Source organism: Nycticebus coucang, chromosome 12, assembly GCF_027406575.1.
Source record: "Nycticebus coucang isolate mNycCou1 chromosome 12, mNycCou1.pri, whole genome shotgun sequence".
NCBI classification, from domain to species: domain Eukaryota; kingdom Metazoa; phylum Chordata; class Mammalia; order Primates; family Lorisidae; genus Nycticebus; species Nycticebus coucang.
The window spans coordinates 34,663,829-34,687,246 of NC_069791.1; the positions used below are offsets into that span (position 1 = coordinate 34,663,829).

A 23,418-nucleotide genomic window follows, 5' to 3' on the forward strand; every position below is an offset into this window, starting at 1 on the left:
GACTAAATCCTGCTTTGCCATTCATTGGCCATATAACCTAGAAATAGGTGTTTTATTTCTCTGAACTTTCACTTCCTCATTTGGAAAATGGGGAAGTTCCCATCTTCCCTAGATCTGTGGTCAAAGAACCTTGTAAAGATTATGGCACCTCCCAAGCCGGGTCTGCTGCTCACTTTCAACTCCTCCCTGACGCCATCCTTCCTGAGCTGGAGATCGTCATGATGATCACGGAGTCAGTGCTCAAAGTCTGTGCAACCCAAACTGATCCTTTTTCAGTCTTTTATTATGGTAAATTTCAAACATTTACTGCCAAATGTAATTATAAAATGTATACCACCGACTCTCCGTATATTTATTATACAGCTTCGACTGTTACAAGTCATGGCCCATCTTCTTCGTCTATATCCTCATCGTCTTCCTACCTTTTGCATTAATTTGAAGCAAAGCCAGATGACATACTATTTTATCAGTAAATGTTTTGGTATTTATCTCTAAAAGATAAGGACTTTTAAAAATACATTCATAATACCATATCACACCTAACACATGTATGTTATTATTTAATATTAAATATCCAGTGTGCTTACATTTCTAGTATTTTATAAATTTTTACCATTTTCTTGAATTAGGACATAAGTAATACCCACAAATTACAAAAAGTGTCTCTTAATCTATTAGCTGATGTGCTCTTTGGTCCTCTGTATTACACGTGAGGAAGAGAATTGCTCAGATTCAGGTTGACTTGGCTGCTATAGTCAACCACATGAATACTGTTACCAAGGAGTATTGCTACTGATGATGCAATTTCTCCCCCAAACTGATAAATAATTCTTAGGGTCTGAATAAGTCAATACATAGTCTTCCCCCAATTTAAATAATTTTCTCCTGAAAAATTTGGTATTAAAACTGCAAAAATATTTTGTAGTCATATGAAACATGGAGCTAGGCTTTAGGGTCAGATAATTAGAATCTTATCTTCCACCTGCAGGAATGTCTGAAAAGTTACGTGGTATGTGGGAAAATTCTTTATCATATAGGATTATCTGCCACATTTCAGAAAGTCTAGTGTCTCTGGCTCCTGTCTGCTAAATGCCACTAGCACCCCACCCAAATCTGTGTGACTATTATCAGCATCCTCTCACACTTACAGAATGCCCCCTATGGTTCACTTTGGCCCCTGTTGAAAACCACTAAATTAGTTTGAGCAGCAGCAAAAGTGGAAATTGATTTTCATTGAATGTATGCAGTACTTTTTGGAAAGGAAATAAGAAAAATATCCTGTATGGGGAACGAATATCAAAACATTCACAAATTTAAATCTTTCAAAAAGTTTTCTCTGGCAGAATTTTATTTCTCTAACCTATGTTGGAAAATATGAATAGACTTTCTGATAAAACAAATGACGTCATAATGACTTCATGCTAATATATGCAGTTCAAGTTGAAAAATTTTTAACAGGAACCAGACTGGTACAGGTAGGGACACTAGGATAATGGCATAGAATGATAAATTCATTTTTTATTTTTTTAAACATAGTATATATTTCTAAATCTCCTAATGGTGTGTTTACATAATTGGCCCATAATGCTGATAAGGAATTGTGCTTCACTCTGAAATGGAGAAAATGTTTACTTTTCTGTAACTCACTCACCTTATTAGGTGATATACTTCTTGTCTTTTTCTTTGGGCCTATTAAAAGTTACTTTATTGTCTTTTGTATTTAAATATTGTTCATCATCCCAAGATGGAAACAATTTTCATATCTAGAAGATATTTTATTATTATTCTTTAAAGCACTAATTGTTTAGTCATAGTCCCTAGTCAGTTCCCGGTACATAGTAGATGCTCCTTAAATATTTGTTGAATGAACTCATTCAGTAATCACTAATATATCATCATCATTAATATATCTTATTACTCATCACCATTAATATATCTTATTACTATGTATAATTATGTGCTCTCATATTGGATAATTTTATTCTCATACCATCATCAATATGAAACATTAAGAGTGGGTCTTCTATGAAAGAAGAAACGTGAAACATTAAGTGTGAGTAGCAGTTGAATTAAGTGATTTTTTTATAAATCATATTGATGCCATAATTGGAGAAGAATTTAAGCTTTCTGACTTTGATTTTATTCTACCAATAGGATCCTTTTTTGCATTACAGTTTTATGCTTTGTATGCTTGCTGCCTAGTTGTTTCCATGTGTTCAAAGCATTTGTCAAAAGAAAGAGAGGAAGGGAAGGAAGGAAGGAAAGGAAAGGAAGGGAGGAAGGGAAGGGGAGGGGAGGGAAGGGAGGGAGGGAGGATTTGTGATTAATTCCCCCAATATTTACATACTGGCTTGAACTTTCAGAAATCCAGAATAAGATATCAAGTGTTTCGGTGGCACAGTCTGTCTGGTAGGAGATTTGGCTTTCCTAAAAGAAATCACATTATTTAATGCCTGAACACTGCAAAGCAGGTACAGCATCAACATGATAGTTTGTTCAGAGACCAGAACTGTGTAACTATGGAGACATTACCTCACAGTTCTAAGAGGCAGTGGTGGCCAGATGTGAAGGTTATAGTCACAGAAGTCTCTTTGCTGGTTATTGTCCTGTCTCTTGAACTGCTTACAGTAACTGCTACGCACCTCCACGGTGCTTTGTCTAATATCCTTAGTGAATATCAATATTGGCTATGCTGGTACTTACGTATTTACAAGAGAATCCTGGTTCTGGCAGCAGCTTGGTAAAGAAATCATTAGATCTGGCAGGTGCTTGAAGGTAGTTGGGTTAACAGGTTAGGTTACTTTTTAAAGAAAATCTGCCTTGAATGTCAGCTGTATTCTCTGCTTGAGATCATGATCTGTTTTCCTAGGGGAAGAAAGAGACTTCTCTTGAAGCCAAGATGAAAGAAACACAAGACGTCCGGGAAGCTTCCGAGGCCCCGGAAAGTGTAGTCCACAAGCAGAAAGATGAAGTGGAGCAGCAAGAGAGGTGAGAATGTGCAGCTGGGAGGAGATGAGGATGTGGGTCTGAGTTTCAGGGGGACACTGATGGAGTGCTTGGCCTCTTCTGTTTCAAACCATCTTATGAAGTAGTTAGAACTGGTCTAGATCCCACAAACTTAATCCAAATAATGGGCTATGGCATACAACAAGTTCCACAGGTTCTAGTCCTTGCATAATATGAAAGTTCATCTCGATTGTGGTTCTCAACCTTCCTAATGCCACGGCCCTTTAATACAGTTCCTGTGGGTCGCAACCCACAGGTTGAGAACCGCTGATCTAGACAGATCCCCACCACATAAGATCTCATTGAGAGTCCAAAATTCCTACTTACATATTAAGGCAATTTGAAGACAACTTCTTTACAACTACTTTGCTGATCTGGGAACAAAATATTACCAGAATTTTGGCAATGTCTGTGAGGATATTCTCTCTTTTTGCTACTAATATAAATAATCCTATCAACTAAAGCGTTAGTTCTCCAGGTTTGCTTTGAAAATAGATACAATATTGAGTATACATAATTTAAAGCTGTTGTGACTTTGGGTGTAGATGTCCCATGTTTACTTTTCATGCCAAATCTGTCTTTTTAGTCTTTGTTCTTAAAGGTCCTCTGAGAAATGATTGTCATGGGAGTTACCAAGCAAGATCTCCCAAAGCTACACTGAAATGCTGGAAGAGAGTTTTGGCAACTGCTCTTGGTTTAGTACTAATTAATTAGAGAGGGAGGAAAATACCAGAAAGCAGTTTGGGAAATTCCTTATGCTAACGGGAAAGCTAACTAAGCACCAAGAAGAGTCTCTCCTCTGCTAAAAGGAGTTGAATAGCCAGGCCAGTGGAGAGTGCAGATGATGGGCTGTATCACATGACTGTTTCTGAAATGTTTCAGCCCTCCTAAAGACCTGTGCAGCCACCAGAAATTCCCTACTCCACTACAAAAATAAGAACATCCTGTGGTCCTGGGCCAGATTTCTCCAACTGCAACATTTGTAAAGTCTTATCAGCAATCTTTGGTGGAATTAAATTTAGTTGGAAATGCTATTGTTTTACTGAAGGAAAAAATCGGAAGCTAATAAAATGGACATACTGAAAAAATATGGCCGGTCTATATTGAAATCCAGATGTAAGGAATGTTAAAAGAGAAAAGCACTTTCCTTGCTTGCTGCAGTCAGTGTGAGGGAGGCATTGTGTAATAATAATCCTGTCTCAAGTTGAACAGAGATGAAATGTTTATAATTTGATGATTTACCTCTCCAGTCTCCTCCCCACTAACCCCCAAGGTTATACTCAAGGGTGTATCTTCATGGCTTAGAGCTTCTCTGACAAATGTGAGTGCTTGGGGTGTCAGCAGAATGGCAAGTCCTCAAGTTCACTAAGCATTGGGCCAGTGATAATGACATCTTCAAAGCCAATGCCACTTAATTATTTAAAAAATTTGCCTGAGATGTTCGTGCCTTGTGTGAGGTACATTTAGGGCAGAGTGGTTTGGATGACAAATCTCTCTAGACATAAGATTGCTAATGAGGAAACTTTCAAACTGTAGAACAAAGTGATTGTTAATGACTTTTGGTAAACAAAGATATTGAGGGTCACATCAAGAATACGGTGGACTAGGAAACTCCAGGTTCTCATTCTCCCAAGAACAATTAAAAAAAAAAACTAGATACAGGCTAAAACAACTTTATGAGACCTCTGGAAATAGATAAAAATGGAGATAATCCATAGGAGCAAAATGTTTACCTCCTGAGTTACAGTGAGTAGATATGTAGCTCCCAGAAAGAGGATAGTTTGTCCATTTGTCCAGTTTTTCAGAGAGATAAAGGGTTTTGGCCTCCAGTACTTTGTTTACAATTTAAGATTAAACACACACACACAGAGACATGTACACAGACACGGGATTTGCTCTGAGGTCATTCAGAAGAGTCTCGATGTGACTGAGGAGATGGAGTGTCATAAGCCTTTCGTGACCCCTATCATGAGAGTATGGTTTAACTTACAAAATAATTGTTGTTTGTTATAGGAACTTGTTCAAGTTATTGTGCATAAAATGCTTTTATATTTATAAGAAAGAAAAATCTTTGCTTACTGTAAGAATCACTTACAAAAGTAGTAACTGAAAGTTGTCCTTCTTCTCTTTTCTGCTATTCCCTCCAAAACACACACACGCACGCACACACACACACTTGCAGAGTTTATTTAAAGGCAAATACTAACTATAGAGTCTTTATTAATACAGAAAAATTGCAGCAATAAGAATTAAAGGAAAAAAGTACAGGAAACATTGACTTATTAAACAGGAATTATAATTCCTTTATGGTCATATAAAGTGGAAATATGATAAGTGATAAAAATGAGGTATAAATTGTATATGAAGTCTCAATTTTCAGTGAAAAATACATTTAAAAGCCTGGAAAGAGACCTAAAGTCTCTGGTTGGTGACATTATAATGATTATTATTTTCCTTTTTCTACTTAAACACATTTCAAAATCATCTACAATGAAAATTATTAGTTTTATTTTGATGTTTATTTTTTTTTTTTTTGGAGACAGAGTCTCATTTAGTCACCCTCAGTAGAGTGCTGTAGCATCATAACTCACAGCAACCTCCAGCTCTTGGGCTTAGGCGATTCTTTTGCCTCAGCCTCCCAAGTAGCTGGGACTACAGGTGCCTGCCACAATGCCCGGCTATTTTGTTGTTGTTGTTGTTGTTGCAGTTTGGCTGGGGCCGAGTTCGAACTTGCCACCCCCGGTATATGGGGCTGGTGCCCTACTCACTGAGCCACAGGTGCAACCCATTTATTAGTTTTTAAATAGAAAAAAGAGCAAAACATGTAATAAGTTGACACTAAGGTGTTTTATTTGTATTATTAAAACTAGAAATATTATTGTGCTTGTGTTAGAGGCACAGTACCTATGAAAAGCAGAAGTCTTTTTGTAGACAGAGTAATAATGATTGCCTATGCTTTTTGTACTCATAGCTATTTTGACTATTTTTGTGCACAGAGGAGGAGACAGAGTTGGAGTTCCCCTAGTGATACAGCGGTCTTCAGTACGTTTTTTCCCATCGACAATAAATTTAGACTCTACATCACTACCTCTTTCACAGTCATTATCTTCTGAGAGGTCGCTCAATGACTATCTGCCTAGTTCTCAGATTAGTGGAGTAAAGGTTTCAACCACTGGACCAGTTACCTCAAAAGGTACCATGAGCTACTTGCAGACACAAAGCAGCGTGGGTAAGCAAAATATGTACCAAGTATTTTCAGATTATTTTTAAAGCATGTTTTTCAATAGATTCCTTATATGCCTCTTAGGGCCAGAATTATTTGTACATAATAATGCTAATTTCTTTTTTTTTTTTTATTGTTGGGGATTCATTGAGGGTACAATAAGCTAATGCTAATTTCTTAATGTCATATGCAGAGTAACTTCTTGTAGTCATCATTAATTTTGGAACTGAAATCAAATTCAGGTGACATAAATGCATATGCCCAAATATATCCCCCCCCCTCAATATTAAGATGTCTTGAGTTATCGTGATGATTGGTAGGTTGACTACTAACATGCTGTAGAATTTCTAGACAATTAAAAATTCCACTGTACAGCTTTAACTGACCCCCCTCTGCATGCTATCAGCATTAAGCAACTTCTTGTGTATTTTGTGCCTTTAGGAGACTTAGGCTCAAGTAAAGAATAGACGGATAAGAGAAAGAGGAACTATAAAACAGGTAATACAAGGATAGAGAGAAAAGGGAAAAACAATAGAGAAAATTCAAAGGAGAGGAAAATGAAAACAGTACCATGGTAGGAAAAAGTAAAGTTTTGACTTTTGTCAACAATGTACTCAGTAATACCCACGCTGTTGGCTGTTGTTTCTTACCATGATGCTTGAGGGGATGTTTTCATGGTTTGCTGAAAACATTACTGTCTTTGTAAACACAGGACCTACTGTTTTTCTGTCCTTCTACAATGTGAGGTATCGGGTAAAGTATTCATCATGTCTAGATCTCATTTTCCACTACTGCAAAGTGGGGATTAAATGATCGACTTCATAGGGCTATCCTATGGATTAAATGAGATATTTATGAAATCACCTAATGCATGCTAAGTACTCAGTGAAAATTATTTGTGAGTCTGAACATGCTGGTAATCACCTTCTTTTAGAATAGGCTAGATTTGGGGGATCTTTATGTCAATTACCAGTCTACTAACAAGTTTCTAAACTGGTAGCACAGACACTGCCTTGACTACCTGACATCTCCACTCTCCTCTGTCACTCTGTGGATATTTATAGCCTGGCTGCCCTCTCATTTCTATTTGATTTTGTTTCTGTTCCTTTCCTAAGGCTTTGACGTAGTGTTATATAGGGTTTTGTTCCTCTGCCATGATACTTGTATTTCCTATGTTTCTTGTTTGTATGGCTAAGATAAAATTTCCAAAGAAACCTCCAAAACACAAACCTTTCCAATCACCCAAATCCATATGCTTAAAAATGCAAATACAAATGTTAGATCTAGCAAGGGAAGATTTTCTATCATTTGGCATTAAATCATCATGACATATGTTTTGTATTTGGGTTAAACTGTGAAAGATCTTAGTAATGGGGGAAAACCAAATATAGTGACTTCCCTTTGCAAGATAAGATCTGAATTGGGACAAAGTCCTGCAGTTACTGTAGGTTGACGTGTAGATACATGGAAACTTGTGGCATTGCCGTCTGCTGTTCTAGATGAAACAACAATTGGGACCAAAATTAATGGGTCTTCTCTCCTTTTGGAATACAAAGGGTTTTATCCTTCAAGATGAACTGTTAAGGAGAACACTGTTTATTATTCTTTCCCAAAGGAATTTAAAAATTAAGTAAATATTCACTTGACTGGCAATGAACTAGCTGAATTCCATATGTTTCTTTTCAATAAATACTTTAAGGAATCTTCCTGAAGAACTATGATTTTATCCCTTTAAATCTTTTACTTTGTTATGGTTTTGTTGAAGATATATAAAAATGAAGCAAACTCCAAAGTGTCTAAATTCTTTGAAGATTTTGGAACCAGCGTCATATTAATCCAAACTCTTATACTGTAATAGTAGCTATCATTTATTGAATAAATGCTGAACATTATGCTAGATACCCACATTAATTTTCAATCCTCTTATCTTCTTATACAAAGTAGTAGTATTGTTCTTATTTTATGATCAGGAAAATTGAAGCTTGAAATGTTTAAATCACTTGTCTAGTAAATGGCAGAGCTGGAATACAATACAATTGCAGGTCTGTCTAAATCCAAGACACATTGCTCTTTCCACTTTTCCATATTGCCTCTTTATAGTGTAACTCTTCTGCAGCAGACACATTATTATAATCACCCAGAAGGGCTCTTTCTGTAAAAAGTCATGAAAACTATGTTGTATTGAATCTTAGTAGTGAGAATTTTAAAAGGGCAAACTTCTAAGATATTAGAATCTGATTAAGCATTATTTTATCTTTCTAATAACATATTTTAGTTGATTAGAGGAAGTTTAAGTCTTTACCTGGCAAAAGTAATAACTACTAGTAAGAAATCATTTAAGACATTAATTTATGGATCATAATTTGGGGAGTAAAGAAAATATGAAATAGAATAAGGCTATTGTTATGTATAACATTCAAATTTGACAGACTCAAATGTTTTATCTACTTAAAAACTGATGATGCTTCTAGTACAACTAAACAATCATTCAAATAGTCCTTATGCTAATGATATAACTGATAGTTTAAGATAATTGAAATAATCTCAGAAATTGAGGATGGCATTAAAAATATCCATTTAGTGGTTATTTTGTAGACCTTTGTCTAAAGTTTCTAACTTTTCTCATAGTATGTGGCAGTAAAATGTACAAAGGATATAGTTTTGTAAAAGCAGGGATTAAAGATGATAGCTTTAGGTTTTTTTAATGTCCCTTTATTTACTTCTCTCTTGGTTGCTTTCCTCATTTTATTTTATTTTTTTTGAAAGACAGCAGCTTATTAGGTATGAAAAAACAGTCTCTGTTAAGCCTTGGTTCTGAGCCACCTGTGATCGGGGAAGGAGAAGATTATTTCCTTTCTTTGTTTGGTGATTCAAAGAAACTTACTGCATACCCAGGCCCCTCCAGAACATCTTACAAACACTTTTCAATGATTCTTGAAGAAGTTGGCCAATCTACATCCAGGTACCCAGTCTATTACAACTATTTAATATCTTTTGGGGGGTCAGACCCCCCCCAAATAAAGTTCTAGTCAGTTGTTATATGTATGGTTTTATCTAAAACCCTAAGCAATTCATTGAAATAAAACTATTTCATCTTCTAAGTAATTAAAACCAATTGATATAACTTTCAAGGGAACCAAACACAGCATGTGAGTTTTTCAAAGGTGCCAGTGGCAACAGTGCTCCCTAAGCCCCACAAACAGGGTCACTGCAGATACTCAGGGACCTTTTTATTATGGGTGAATTATTCAGATGGATTTAGTATATTTTGTTCTTTTTGTAGGCTCTTTAGTTCAAGATGGAAGGAAAGAGATTAATTTTTACCTCACTGATCCATTTTTATGGCTGTCAGTATCTGTGGTAAAATGAATTGATCAGAAAGAGACTTAATATTAAGACTGAAATAAAAGAGCTAACTCATCTTTCCCCTGCTTTACTTATTACGTGAATAATACATGAATTGTGAAATGTTAGTAATAAGCACATGTAGATAGAGGGTGTTAGAAAGCTGAAAGAAGTTTTTAATGAGATTTAAGGGTCAGATATGAAGGAAACATTTTTTACCTTTATATCATGTTTCCTAAATATCAATCACTTGTTCCTATTATCATTTAACTGTGGAGAAAACCTAAGTATTTGCTCAACTATATAAAAAACACCTCATCAAATCATTAATTGAGAACCTACCATGTTAAAATGATGAGCTATTTGGGGAAAAAATTTACAAAAAGCTTCTGTTTAAATGCAGTCAGAAAAAATGGTGGCATAGAAGCAAGCTGGCTTTACTTGCCCTATTTAAAAAAAAAAAAAAAGCAGATCTACAGTGGCAAAATTATCTCCACAAATATGCCAGAAATCAAATATGAGGATGAGACAGTCCTAGGGCTACAGAAAAGTAAACTACTCATATAATAATCACATTCTCAAAAATCAAGGGCATAAAGTGTCTCCTAAAAGTACTAAGAGAAAAATAAACAAATAACGTATAAAGGAACTTCATCTGGCATCAAACTTCTTAGTGGAAACCATGTAAGCCAGAAGGGAGTGGAGCAACATTTTCAAAGTACTGAAAGAAAAAAATTATCATCCAAGAATACTATAGCCAGCAAAGCTATCTTTCAACTATGATGGTAAGATAGTCTTTCCTAGACTACCAGAAATGCTAAAAAGAAAAAAAAAAACTAATGGGCAAAAAGAAAACATCTGAAGGTACAGTACCCACTGGTAAGGTTAAAATAGTCTAATACTGTAATTGTGCAGTGCAATCCATTGATAACTCCAGCATGAAGCCCAAAAGACAACTCTGTCAAAAGCAATAATAGCTATCACAATCTGTAAAGAGGTAGGCAATATAAAATATGTATGCACATTGAGAAAACCCACCATTAAAATGTTGAAGGGATGAAGTTAACGTGTAAAGGTATTTTCATTTTCCCTTTGTTTCTATTCTCTTTGTGATCTAAGATAAGTTGTCATCTCTTTAAAATAACTTGTTATATTTATAAAATGTTTTTCATAAGCTTCTTGGTAACTACAGTGCAAAAAAAGAAAAAACAAATTAAAACATACTTCTGGAGAAAAATCACTTAATCACAAAGGAAGACAGTAAGAACAAAGAAAAAGAGATAAGTTATAAGGTAACAAATAGAATAGCAGGAGAGAGTCCTTACTTGTTAATAATAACAGTGAGTATAAATGGACTCAGTTCTCCAATTAAGAGGCATAGAATGGCTAAAAGGATAAAGAAGCAAGATCCGACTATGTTTCCTCTAAGAAGTCTACTTCTGTAAAGACACACATAGACTGAAAGCGAAGAGTGGAGAAACAGTCTATGCAACTGGAAACCAAAAAAGAGCATAAGTAATTACATTTATATCAGATAAACTAGAGTGTGAATCAAATGCTATAAAAAGAGATAAAGAAGGTCACTATATAATACTAAAGGAGTCGGTTCAGCAAGAGGATATAGCAATTATAGGTATCTATGCACTCAACATTGAAGCTCCTGAGTATATAAGGCAGACACAGTGAACATCCTAGAAGTTTAAATTTTACCATAAGAGGCAGAAGCGTTTTTTATCTTAACAAAAGCCTCTTCTTGTAGAAAATATATGCATATATATTTACTATACTATAAATACCCAAAACTAACTATTAGTATAAAAATGAAAAACAAGCCTATAGAAAAGTGAACAAATTGATATGAACAGGCAATTCATCAAAGAAGAAAACAGCAGCCAGTAAGTAGCTTGTTCAACTGCACTAGAATCAGGGACAAACAGAATTAAAATGAGATTCCATTTTGTACCCATGGTAGTGAAAAAACATTAAGAAGTCTGAAAATGTGATGCGTTAATGGGAATACTGGGAAGGAGAAGAGAGAATAAAAGGTGTGCAGGCAGTCATGAGTGGACAACAGCATGAATTATGCTCTTACAGGGAATTCTTTATGGTGGTAGTTTAGGGATAACAGAGGAAATGGGGAAAAAGAGATCAAAGAGGCTGGCAGATTGCATAGAGCCTGGTGATGCTTGTGTTTTCTCTGGAAGGGAATGGTAAGACACTGACGGCTTTCCAGCATCCGGTTTTGCTCATACAGAGATTGCTCTAGAAGCCAAGCAGAGGAGGGGATAAGACTGGAGAAACAGCGTGCCCTTACATGTCACTCAGAGATGATGAGAGATGTGGGAATTAATCTCTCTAAACTTCAGTTTCCCTATCTGCAAATGAGACTTAAAATAGTACCTATCTCCCTGGGTTATTGTGAGAATTAAGTGACATAACTCAAATATTCTTCCTCATATTTTTTTTGACCATAATCTTCAATAAGAAATACATCAAAATGTTTTAATGAAAACTATGTATGTTATTGTGAGAATTGGATGAGTTACTACAAGTTGCCTTCACCAAAATATTTGGTGATTAATATACACTGTATTTCCAAATTCAAAATTTGGTGCATTTTCGGAAAATAATAAGCCCAGAACACATACTATGTAACACCCCGTAATGACATAGAGAAGCATCAAAAATCAAACATTAATTTCTCTGTAGAAAGACATACAAATGTTCACACAGATGACTAATGTAGATTATAAATAGTTTCACCTCAGTTGGGAGCCAAGTTTTGCTTCAAATATGTTTTTAAAAAACAGTTTTTTGTTTGTTTGTTTTGGTTTTCCAGAGCTTTTTAGATTTTGGAACTGTGGATAAGAAATTGTAGAGAGATTTATAAAGATAGATATAAAGATAAAGATAAAAATATATGCTATTTCTTATATAAGTTCCTGGCACATAAGTAGTATTGGTTATTATTATTGGTAGAGATGTATTTTATTTTTTAAATGCTGGTCCTAACCCACCAAAGTGATTTCTTTTTTTTTTTTTTTTTTTTTTAATTTGGCCGGGGCTGGGTTTGAACCCGCCACCTCCGGCATATGGGACCGGCGCCCTACCCGCTGAGCCACAGGCGCCGCCCCCACCAAAGTGATTTCATGATCTACTAATAGGTTGTGACCTATGCTCTGAAAAATGCTGATATGTAAATGATTATCTTGATTCCTACAACACACTAGCCTCTCAACACAACTTAAAAAGTAAAATAATACCATCTTGTGTTTATGTAATAACGTTCCCTTTCCAAAATCCCTTTAATCCCATAGTTGTTGTTCATCTTCTCAGCCATATTCTTCAGAAATAAACCACTTGACCTACTTTTAAGAGTTTCGTGTCTCAATGATTTTATGTTGAACAGTAGGAAATTTAAATAATTATAATCACACCTTCCTGTGGCATTTATCCTATACCTTGACACCTAAAGTCCTTTTTAGGTTTTATTGAATTATTTTATGTGAAATAATTTTACTGCACCAATAAAGAAACAGAACTAAGAAATCATTCATCTTAGGTTACACAATACACTCTTTCTGTATAAAATTGTTCAATAGAGCATACAGTTTAGGAACACTTCGGAAGCATGTTCATTATTCCATTCTTAGAGTGAGCCAATGGCGTTCCTATGTGAAGACACCTTATAACCTTTGTGTTTTATTTTCTAGTTCTCTTGGAGATGTTAAAATAGCCGAAGTGAATATCAAGGGTTTGTTTGTAAAGCTCATTAACTCTTCCCTTGACAAAGAAGTTGGAATTGGAGATTACATTCTCCAGCAAAATGTGAACGGACAGAGAGTTTCTTTGTACCAATTCCTTCCAAATATTACAATGCAGGCCAATTCCACAGTAACAGTGAGTATAAGATTTAAATGCCATAAAATAGAATTATGGAGGAAAAACTCATTTACACTGTCAGCCTGTAGCTCAGCAACTGCCTTACCAACACTCAAATTGTACAGAAAATGTGATTTTTTTTTTTTTTTTGTCATTTTTGGTTGCTTGTGCTACCTTGTTCATTATCTGGATGTAAATTAATACCCATAGCTGGCCAGGCATGGTGGCTCATACTTGTAATCCTAGCACTCTGAGAAACCAAGGCAGGACGATGGCTTGAGCTCAGGAGTTCCAGACCAGTGTGAGCAAGAGACCCCTTCTCTACTAATGATAGAAAAATGAGCCTGATGTGGTGGTGCATGTCTTTAGTCCCAGCTGCTCAGGAGGCTGAGGCAAGAAGATCGCTTGAGCCCGGGAGTTGGATGTTGCTCTGAACTATGATGATGCCACTACTCTAGCCCAGAAAACAGAGTGTCCAAAAAATAAATAAATCGATAGATAGGTTTTTATCTTTATTTTCTAAAATAAATAAATAGATAAAAAATAAATAGATAGATAGGTTTTTATCTTTATTTTCTTTCGGTTAAATGTCAACAGCTTTCCCATCCACAGCTTTTTCTTTTTTGGTGTGTAGTCTCAGTGTTTTAAATTTGACTATTAAAATGAAATTTCTAAATTCCTAAAACTAAGCAAATATAATCCTTGAAAGATTGAGGCTGGCAGACTCCCACTCTTTCTCCTGCTTTCCTTTAAACCTGTACAGTAGCTGTTTGGTGTTACGTAGCTCAGAATTATATAGTATACAGTCATGAAGCTGTAAAACCTCATCTGTTCAGAAAGATTACGTTGCAATAACCCTCTGACAGTTACAAAACAGCGCTGAATTCCAATGGCATTTGTCATGAGCAAACTATTTTCTTTCAGGTGTGGGCTGCAGTATCTGAAGCAAAGCACGAGCCACCATCACATTTTCTCTGGAAGGAACAAAGCAAGTTTATAACAAGTCCAGATTGTACGACAATCCTGTGCAAACCTAATGGTCAAGTTAGTGTCTGGTTCTAAGTCGTTTTCAAGGGAATGAAGAGCCCTCATCCTCTTAGCTCACTCAATTATTTTCCATCCGTCAAAGCGTGGATGGAATCATCACTAAATGCTGTAGCACAGCAGGCACAAATCAGTAACACCCTCTTCCCAGTTTCAAAGTACCCAAGAGTTACTTACAATTTGGCAAAAATAATTTTGATATCCCATATTTCTAAGAGACTACTTCAAATTTCAGAGTCAAGGGTGAATTTTACTTGTGATATTTTGCCTGAGCTTTGGATAGGAAGATGCTATATACAGACCTTTTCTGTTTACTTATTTCTCAAATATTTATTGAGATTCTTCTCTAATCTTACAGATTAAGACATCACATCTGCTCTTAAGGGACTAATATTTTATTGGAAAAACTTACAAGTCTTAATTTGAAATGACTATACTTCATTCACTATAAAATTAAATGAATTAGTAATAGCTGTGTAGAATTCATTCATAATATTTGACAATTTTATGTTTTCATTCTACCTCTTCCTTGGTATAATAGTAGCATAAATATATATGCCCATGGACTTACCAGTTAGTTTTAAAAGGATCTCTTTTTATAATAAAAAGTTATTCCTTTTTAAAAACTATTATTTAGATCTTTATAAAAGATCTGTCTTTTTTTAACCTCAGTCTAATTTACTATGTCATGTAACTACTAACCCACAAAATAGGTCGATCAGAATCTGTATCTGAGTTTCTTTGTTACATTATACCTGACACTTAGACTGACTTTCCCTTCAGAATTCTGTGAGAACAGTTGTTGTTAGATGGAGTGAATACTCCTTACACGTAATTAGCAGCCTTCACTGGCTCAGCTTTAGATCTCTTTGTGGGCTCAAATTATCATACTACTTCTGATAATTTTCACTGATGGGGAAAATACAGCTATGCAATCTAAGTTATTTACTCATAAGAAAATCATTAGTAAAATCTAGATTCGGGTTAAGGCATTTTTATCTCAGAAATTTCATTACATATATTCATTCTGTAAATAGCTTTACATTTGTTCATTCTGTAAATAGCTTTGTGATTCTCACTTTGTACACTACTCCACGCACAGAGTGTTGAACCAGACATGACAGGTCTCTGAACTCCTGGAATATACATTTCAGCAAATTGTCATCCCCTGTATCTGAATTAGACTTTGTATTTAGACTGTTTCTTTTACCCGGTGGTTAGAACTACTTTGCATATATAGAATCAGATCATTTCTGTGGGGTGCTTTAAGCACAAACAATTGTTTGCTAATGAAAGACCAAACCTGATGGATCAATTGATTCATATGGAAAACATTTCCATATATTTAGTATCTGTCAGGCATGCTACTAGAAGGAAAGAACATAAATATTGCATAGTACCTGTCCTCAGAAAACTCAGAGTCTACTAGTAGACAATGATATGAAATAATAAATAATTGCAATCCACGGAAGCAGTGATAGAAATATATGCACAAAGATGGCCATCTAGGTCAGAAATATCAACTCTGTGAAAGAGAGCATCAGGAAAAGCTTCAAGCAGAAGAGATACTTGCTCTGAGTCTGGAGGTGAGAGGGGGTTGGCCCACCTGACCTGAACCATGGTGATCACGCCCCTTTCCTAACTCAGCGTTCCCCATCTTTCCTCCTCCCTAGCTCAGGTTCCCCATCTTTCTCTGTGCTCTCTGCTGTAACCACCCTGGCTGGCTTTTCCTACTTTGGCTTTCCTGTACCTGACTGCTACTTCAAGCTATAGGGCTTTTGCACGTGCTCTTGCCTTTCCATAGAAACTTCTTCCTCCCTTTTTACCTATTAAATTTTGTCTGCCCTTCAGACCTCAGCTGAAGTTTTCTTTTTCTAGGCGCATCCCATTGGAATGGAGATATTACACTCCAGGGTAAAGCATAAGCATTAATCAATTCAGTTAGAAAATATTTCCATTAAATAAGCTGAAATATGACTTTAAGTCAACTTGAAACTCTGATGTAGCACAAAGTTCTTTTTTTAACAAATTAATTTCCATTCTCCCTTCAATGATACTGAACTTCACTATCTGCAATTTCTAGGTGGATTTTCCTTAAAAGTACAAGGTTTTAAATTCCTACAGACATGCTGAACCACAGACAGACACAGGGTTTCATCATGCTCCTGGAATTGCTTTCTATTTGTATAGTTTATATTCAGAAAACAAATACCTTGTGGAAAAAGTCACAGAGTCTGCAACTTTCTGCCTAAAACACCAACCAGTTATACAGAGCAGAGTAGATCCTGTTTCTAGACTTGAATAATATATATATTTTTTACAACAGAACAAAGAGAAGTTATATTACAGGTCATCTTTAAAAAGAAAGCTGAGCTAAAGTATGACTTAGACTACTTTTTGAGTCATCTTGTCACTAACATGGTTAATACTTAGTACAGCTGCAAATCTTATGGTGTAATACAAAGGTGGATCTTAGTTTTGCTTTACCACAAATTAACATGTAATTGTTATTCTACTTTTTCATCTGTAAAGTAAGAGACTGTCCAGTATAATCACTGAGAATCTCTGACTCCACAAATTGCTAGAACAGGACCAAGCATATTATTGTCCTGTAGGACTTGCAGCCTCTACATTACCTGTCAAGAAACTCACAAACATCCTGTATTTATTCAGTGCCTGGCACTTTCCCAGTACATTATTTTGCATGAGAGATCCAGGCATGGGATCCAACAGTCCTATGTGGTAGGAGCTGGCTCATTGAAGGACTGTTTATATATGTGTTATCTCATTGGATTCTTGGTAATGTTTACTTATCTTACAAAGGAGGAAAATGGGGCTTGTAAAGTTAAATGACTTAGTCAAAGTCACATGATTAGTAAAAATGACAGAACTAAAATAAAACCATACCTTCCAACTCTAAATTTTTTTCTAATCTACTAAAAATAGTTTACAAAGTTCCTCTGGCCAACATTCTAGAATTGAGATTAAATTTTGTCCCATTATCAGCAGCAGCAGCAAATATTTTTAAGTTCCTATGATGCAGGGAAAAATAAAATATTGCTCTTATCTAGGAAAGACGTATTATCTCATTAAAAACAATCACACTAAGAAAAATATATCATACACATATTTATCATTCACGTATATATATCATACACGTATATATCATTCAATTTATGTTGAATTGATTGAATTGATTCAATTTATATTGTATGATATATATACGTGAATGATACATGTATGATATATTTTTATATTTTATAAAATATTTTACAAAAATATATCATACACGTATATATCATTCAATACAAATTTCTATGCCTTAACTACTGGAGAAAAAGATCCCTAACCCTAATGGTCTGCAGCAAAAGTGGGACTTTCTTGTTGTCAACCATGAAAACAAACTTTAAAAAAAATCTCGTCTTTCTCTTTCCCAGCTGTGGGGTTAGCCTAGCTGAACTCGCCTTGTGTTGTCGTTCCTGTCTATTTAATTTGTCAAGCCAAGCAAAAGGTTTTTGATGGTTACAGAATAAAGCCCCAAACTCTAATTTTTATAAACTAAGAAAAGATCACAAGAAGAAGCAGAATGTTAGGTGCTTAGTTTAGTGTTGAATAAAAATATAACTGTTAGGTTCAGCACCCATAGCTCAGTGGTTAGGGCGCCGGCCACATACACTGGGGCTGGTGGGTTTGAACTCAGCCCGCGCCTGCTAAACAACAATGACAACAACAACAAAATGCCAAGCATTGCAGGGGACACCTGTAGTCCCAGCTACTTGGGAAGTTGAGGCAAGAGAATCGCTTAAGCCCAAGAGTTTGGGGTTGCTGTGAGCTGTGATGCTATGGCACTCTACAAAGGGCAACATAGTGGGACTCCGTCTCAAAAAAAAAAAAAAAATATATATATATATATATATACCCGTTAGTCCCTATGCAGAATTTTCCTAAATCATTTTTGTACACACGTATCGTGTACTTGCCATGTTTCAGGCAAGCTTTAGTGCTCACGAGTCTCTTTACTACTCCACCTGGAATTCCAGCTGGAGAGCATGTGTCCTTCTCCATGTCTCTAGTTCTACTGCCCATGTTCCCCTCCCCAGTAAGGTACTGATGTATATGAATGGACGTATAGTGCCTTAAATGTTTAAAATTTTAACTTAATAATACACATATCTTTTGCACAGTTCTTTATAGTTATGAAATCCAGTAGGTTAATTGAATTTTACAACATCCTCGTAGAGTGATTTTTCACTACCAGCGTCCCCATTTTACGTATGAGAACACAGTCCAAGATAGTAAGTGACTAACTTGTCTGAAGTTATGCAGCTTGTAATATTTAGAACTAGAAGCCAGGGCTAGGATATCTTACTACACCCTTACCATGTGGTTCACTAATCCACAGACAGTAAATAAGTGATATTATACAGTTTTATTTTTAAATTCTTTTGTACCTTATCTTACACCAGATGCAAAAATCAACTCAAATTGGATAAAAGTGTACATACAACTCCTAGGAGAGAACATAGGAGAACAGGGAGAAAAGGGCTTTGACAATAACTATGACAATAATATTTTTGGCTGTGACACCAAAAGCAAAAATACACAAATGGGATACATCCAATTTAAAAGTTTCTGCACAGCAAAGGAAATAATCAACAAAATGAAACAGGAAACTGCAGACTGGGAAAAAAAATATTTGCAAACCACTTATCTGATAAAGGGTTAATATCTAAAATTATAAAGAACCTTACAACTCAATAACAGAAAAACAACCTGGTTTAAAAAGGGGGTTGGGGGGCGCAAAGGACTTAAACAGACATTTCTCCAAAGAGTGGATAAAAATGGCCAATAGGTATTTGAAAAGGTGTTCAACATTAGTAAGTATCAGGAAAATGCAAATTAAAATCATTGAAATGTCACCTCATACCCAGTAGAATGGCTATTTATCAAAAAGACAAGAAATTACAAATTTTGGTAAGGGGATGGAGAAGAGGGTCCCTACTACACTGTTAGTGGGAATTTTGGTCCCCTCTTTTGGGTACATTCCCAAAGCAGATAAAATCATCACTTTGAAAAGATCATGGACTCCCATGTTCTCTGCAACATTATTCACACTAGCCAAGCCATGGAAATAATCTAATTTTCCATCAAAAGATGAATGGACAAAAATGTGATATATATATATATCCAGACTTAGAAAAGGAGATGTGGCCATTTACCACATCGTGAATGGGCTGGAAGACAATTATGCTAAGTGAAATAAGTAAGATACAGAAAGAAAATATTACATGATCTCACTTCTATGTGGAGTCTAAAAGATAAAGTTCAAATTTACAGAGATAGAGGGGGTGGTGGAGGAAGTAGGGAGATACAGGTTAAAAGATACAAAATAGCAGATATGTAGGATGGAAGAATCTAGAGATATAATGTACAACATGAGGACTAATAAAATTGTATTGCATTTGGAATTTTTGTTAAGTAGATTTTAGCTGCTCTTGTCCCAAAAAAAGTAATTATGTGAGATGGTAGGTATCTTAATTTGCTGCACTTTTATCTCATAACGTTATGTTGTAAACCTCCAATATACACAATTCATATTAACGAATCATTTTCATTAGGCTGTTGCCTGGTATATTCCTATTCACTGGAAGCAAGCCTGGGAAAAATTAGAGACTGACATTGAATTTGACAGATGCTCAGTGGTCTCTCCAACATTCCGAGGGCACATGTTTCACTGGATAAGATCTACAAGTGTAGCTCCAGAAAAACAAGATCAAGCCAAGAAAGATATCTTGACATGTCACCTGAAACAAGATAACGATTTTATTAAGAGGTAACAGTTGTTTTGTTGGTTGGTTTTTCACTGAGTCCTTCTCACAATTAGTAACTCAGCATGTGGGAGTGACTAGATGACAACTAGATGTGTGATGAATAAATAAAGATTTTTAAAAACTACTTGGACTAGAACACATAAAAACATAGAGTGAGCAGGAACACACTCAGGGGACAGCGAAGGGTGCTGGTCTCTACTAGGTCATATTGAGACCTGTGTGGCCAGTTCATGTTTCTCTGGCACTGCTATTGGAGGCAAGGCTTCAGCAGAAAGGGGAAGGAGTGAATTTATCCCCAAGTCTTTAGCAGTGCTAAGGTGGAAGGAGAGGCGCATCATCTAGATCAACGGTTCTCAACCTGTGAGTCGCGACCCCTTTGTAACAATGAAAATACATCCTGCATTATCAGATATTTACATTATGATTCATAACAGTAGCAAAATTACAGTTATGAAGTGGCAACGAAAATAATTTTATGGTTGGGGGTCACCACAACGTGAGGAACTGTGTTAAAGGGTCGTGGCATTAGGAAGGTTGAGAACCACTGCTCTAGATGTTTGATCAAGAGCTGGCTGCGGACAAGGATGTGACTCATTTGTAGGCAAATGCTCCTGTTATAGTAAAAGTTCTGCCCACAAGGTCTACAAAACCAATATTCTCTTGTTCTTGAAACATCCTTTCAGTTTAATTGTATCATAGCACTAATCCCACTGCAGAAAATGTCTTTTAAGTTAAATTAGAGCCTTTTTTTTTTTTTACAGAGAAAAGGAAATTCCACCGAGCCTTTTTCCCATCCGCAGCCCTTGGTGCCAAAGTCCCTACACCCCTGCCCATCCCCACAGTCCTCAGATTGAACTGTGCAACACGGGCCCTGCTGGAAGCAAGGTGGGCAGACAGCCCACGTCTCAGTCAACCAGGCCTGATACAGCCCCAGGTAAGTCAAAAGGATATTTATTCTGGTGGAATGTATATGTGCTTGTACGCTCATATTAACAATTAGTGACAGGGGTTGGTTAACTGATAAAATTTACTAAGTATGCTTTTTTTTTTTTGGAGACAGAGTCTCTCTCTGTCTTCTTCGTTAGAGTGCTATGGCATCACAGCTCACAGAAACCTCAAACTCTCGGGCTTAAGCGATTCTCTTGCCTCAGCCTCCCAAGTAGCTGGGACTACAGGTGCCGCCCCGATGCCCAGCTATTCTTTTGTTGCAGTTGTTGTTTAGCTGGCCCAGACTGGGTTCGAACTCACCAACTTTGGTACGTGTGGCTAGCGCCCTAACCACTGTGGTGGAGGTGCTGAGCCTAAGTAGGCTCTTTAAGCAAGTATCAGAAACCATTCACTTACATTTGCTCTAGCATATCCTCCACAGTTATTGATAAATATTAGTTGAATGAATCAAAAGAACAGTGTGGCCAGCAAACGTATGTGGGGTTCTTAAAGTTCATTACATCTTATTTTTTTCACCAGACAGGAAAAGCCGATCTTACTAGTCATGCTATGCTAAAAAAAAAATCCATCTTTTCCAAACACACTCTACTATTTATCCCAAATGCTTATTTTCATTCTTTCCCTCCTCGCCTGAGGTCTTTCAGACATGCCTGCAGAATCACAGGCTTCTACATAAGATAGCAGGGGACCACTGTGTCAGTACGCTGGCTTGTCCTTGGGAATTAGTACTCTAAAAATAGTACCTTTTAGAAGTAGAATGATGGACATTTTGTAAATTACAGAATATATTACATTTTCATAAAATCACGTACCATATAAATTGCACACAAACTTTATGTCCACCGTGTATATCTATGCCTGAGTTTCCACATCTGTGGGTGTGCTAATGATAGTAAATAGTCCAGGAGGATGCACATTAAAAAGATAACTCGATAATTAATAACCAGGAACATCAATCATCAACCAGTCCAAGTGCTGGACACTGGAGACACAAAAATGACTAAGGCTCTTTTTTTCTAGGGTAAGAGACAAACAGTTAAGCAAGCAAAAGTAGTAGGAATAGCGGCTTTCAAATTTTTTTTTATTATTAAATCATAGCTGTGTACATTAATGCGATCATGGCGCAAGCTTTCAAATATTTTTGACCAAAAGCCACAGGAATAAGTATGTTTTGTACATTACTCAATATAGGTCTATGCATGTGTACAGAACTGAAGCACATGTTTCAAGAAACAGTATTATTTTTCTAAGTACAATACACTCTGATATTTCTTACTATCTTCTAGTTCATTTTTAATCAATAAATACTTTTCTTTATAGTGTGTGACACACCTCTTGGGGGCGGAACACAATTATAAGAGAGACTTTACCTAACAGATGCAAGCAGTGTAACCTGGTTCTTTGTACCCTCAATGAATCCCCAACAAAAATAAATAAATAAATACCTTTCTTGACCTTCTAAATGAGACAGGACCTGCTGTTTGGGAAGCATTGTTTTACAGTAGAAATAAAAGAATGCCAAAAACTGTATACACATTTTAAGAAAGGAAAAAACTGGATTAAAATTGTAATACTCAGTATATACCAAGAGATGTATACAAGTTGCGTTTGACTTCTGCAATTGCAAGAGGTGCCCAAAGTGGTTAGCAGACACTTCTGATGGTGGTGAACTACTGCTTGAGCACAAGTAATACGTCTCTTAAAATGCATATACATCTTTTGGCTCCTCTGGTATTTATAAGGTGACAGGAGAATAATAGAAATGCATCTCAGAGGAGCTAGCACTTGAACTAAGGTCTTAAAAGAAGAGTAGGAAGTTATTCAGGCTGAAAAGAAGATGTAGGAGTTATTCAGGTTGAAAAGAAGATAGGAAAAACATTCTAAGTAGAAGAAACAGCATGTTTTAAAAGCACAAAGAGACAAGAATAAACTTTGTATTCAGTGAACATTGAGAAATTACATCCAACTGAAGTATAAGTGATGTTGAAGTGTTAGCTGGACAGTTTTGTGGGGACTAGGTTTTAGAGTCTTTGCCCACCATCCTGTTAGAGTTTCCATTGTATCATGTAGGCAGTAAGGAGACAACAGTAGCTTTTCAACAGGTGTCTCATACAGTTTTGTCTACATTGGAAAGAGAAC

The 23,418-nt window shown here is 36.0% G+C and overlaps 1 protein-coding gene across 2 annotated transcripts in view; it reads left to right on the plus strand.

Moving 5' to 3' along the window:
* LMNTD1 (lamin tail domain containing 1) overlaps positions 1–23,418 on the plus strand; it is an 86,515-nt gene that overhangs the window by 48,775 nt on the left and 14,322 nt on the right. The window contains exons 2-8 of one of the 2 annotated variants that reach the window (XM_053554362.1): positions 2,870–2,988; positions 6,003–6,235; positions 8,996–9,191; positions 13,288–13,474; positions 14,381–14,500; positions 20,119–20,333; positions 21,093–21,265. In XM_053554362.1, the coding sequence (XP_053410337.1) occupies positions 2,900–2,988; positions 6,003–6,235; positions 8,996–9,191; positions 13,288–13,474; positions 14,381–14,500; positions 20,119–20,333; positions 21,093–21,265 (1,213 nt within the window). In that variant the 5' untranslated portion in view covers positions 2,870–2,899. Of the gene's footprint in view, positions 1–2,869; positions 2,989–6,002; positions 6,236–8,995; positions 9,192–13,287; positions 13,475–14,380; positions 14,501–20,118; positions 20,334–21,092; positions 21,266–23,418 lie in introns of those variants that run through there. The other variant, XM_053554361.1, reaches the window with a different exon arrangement.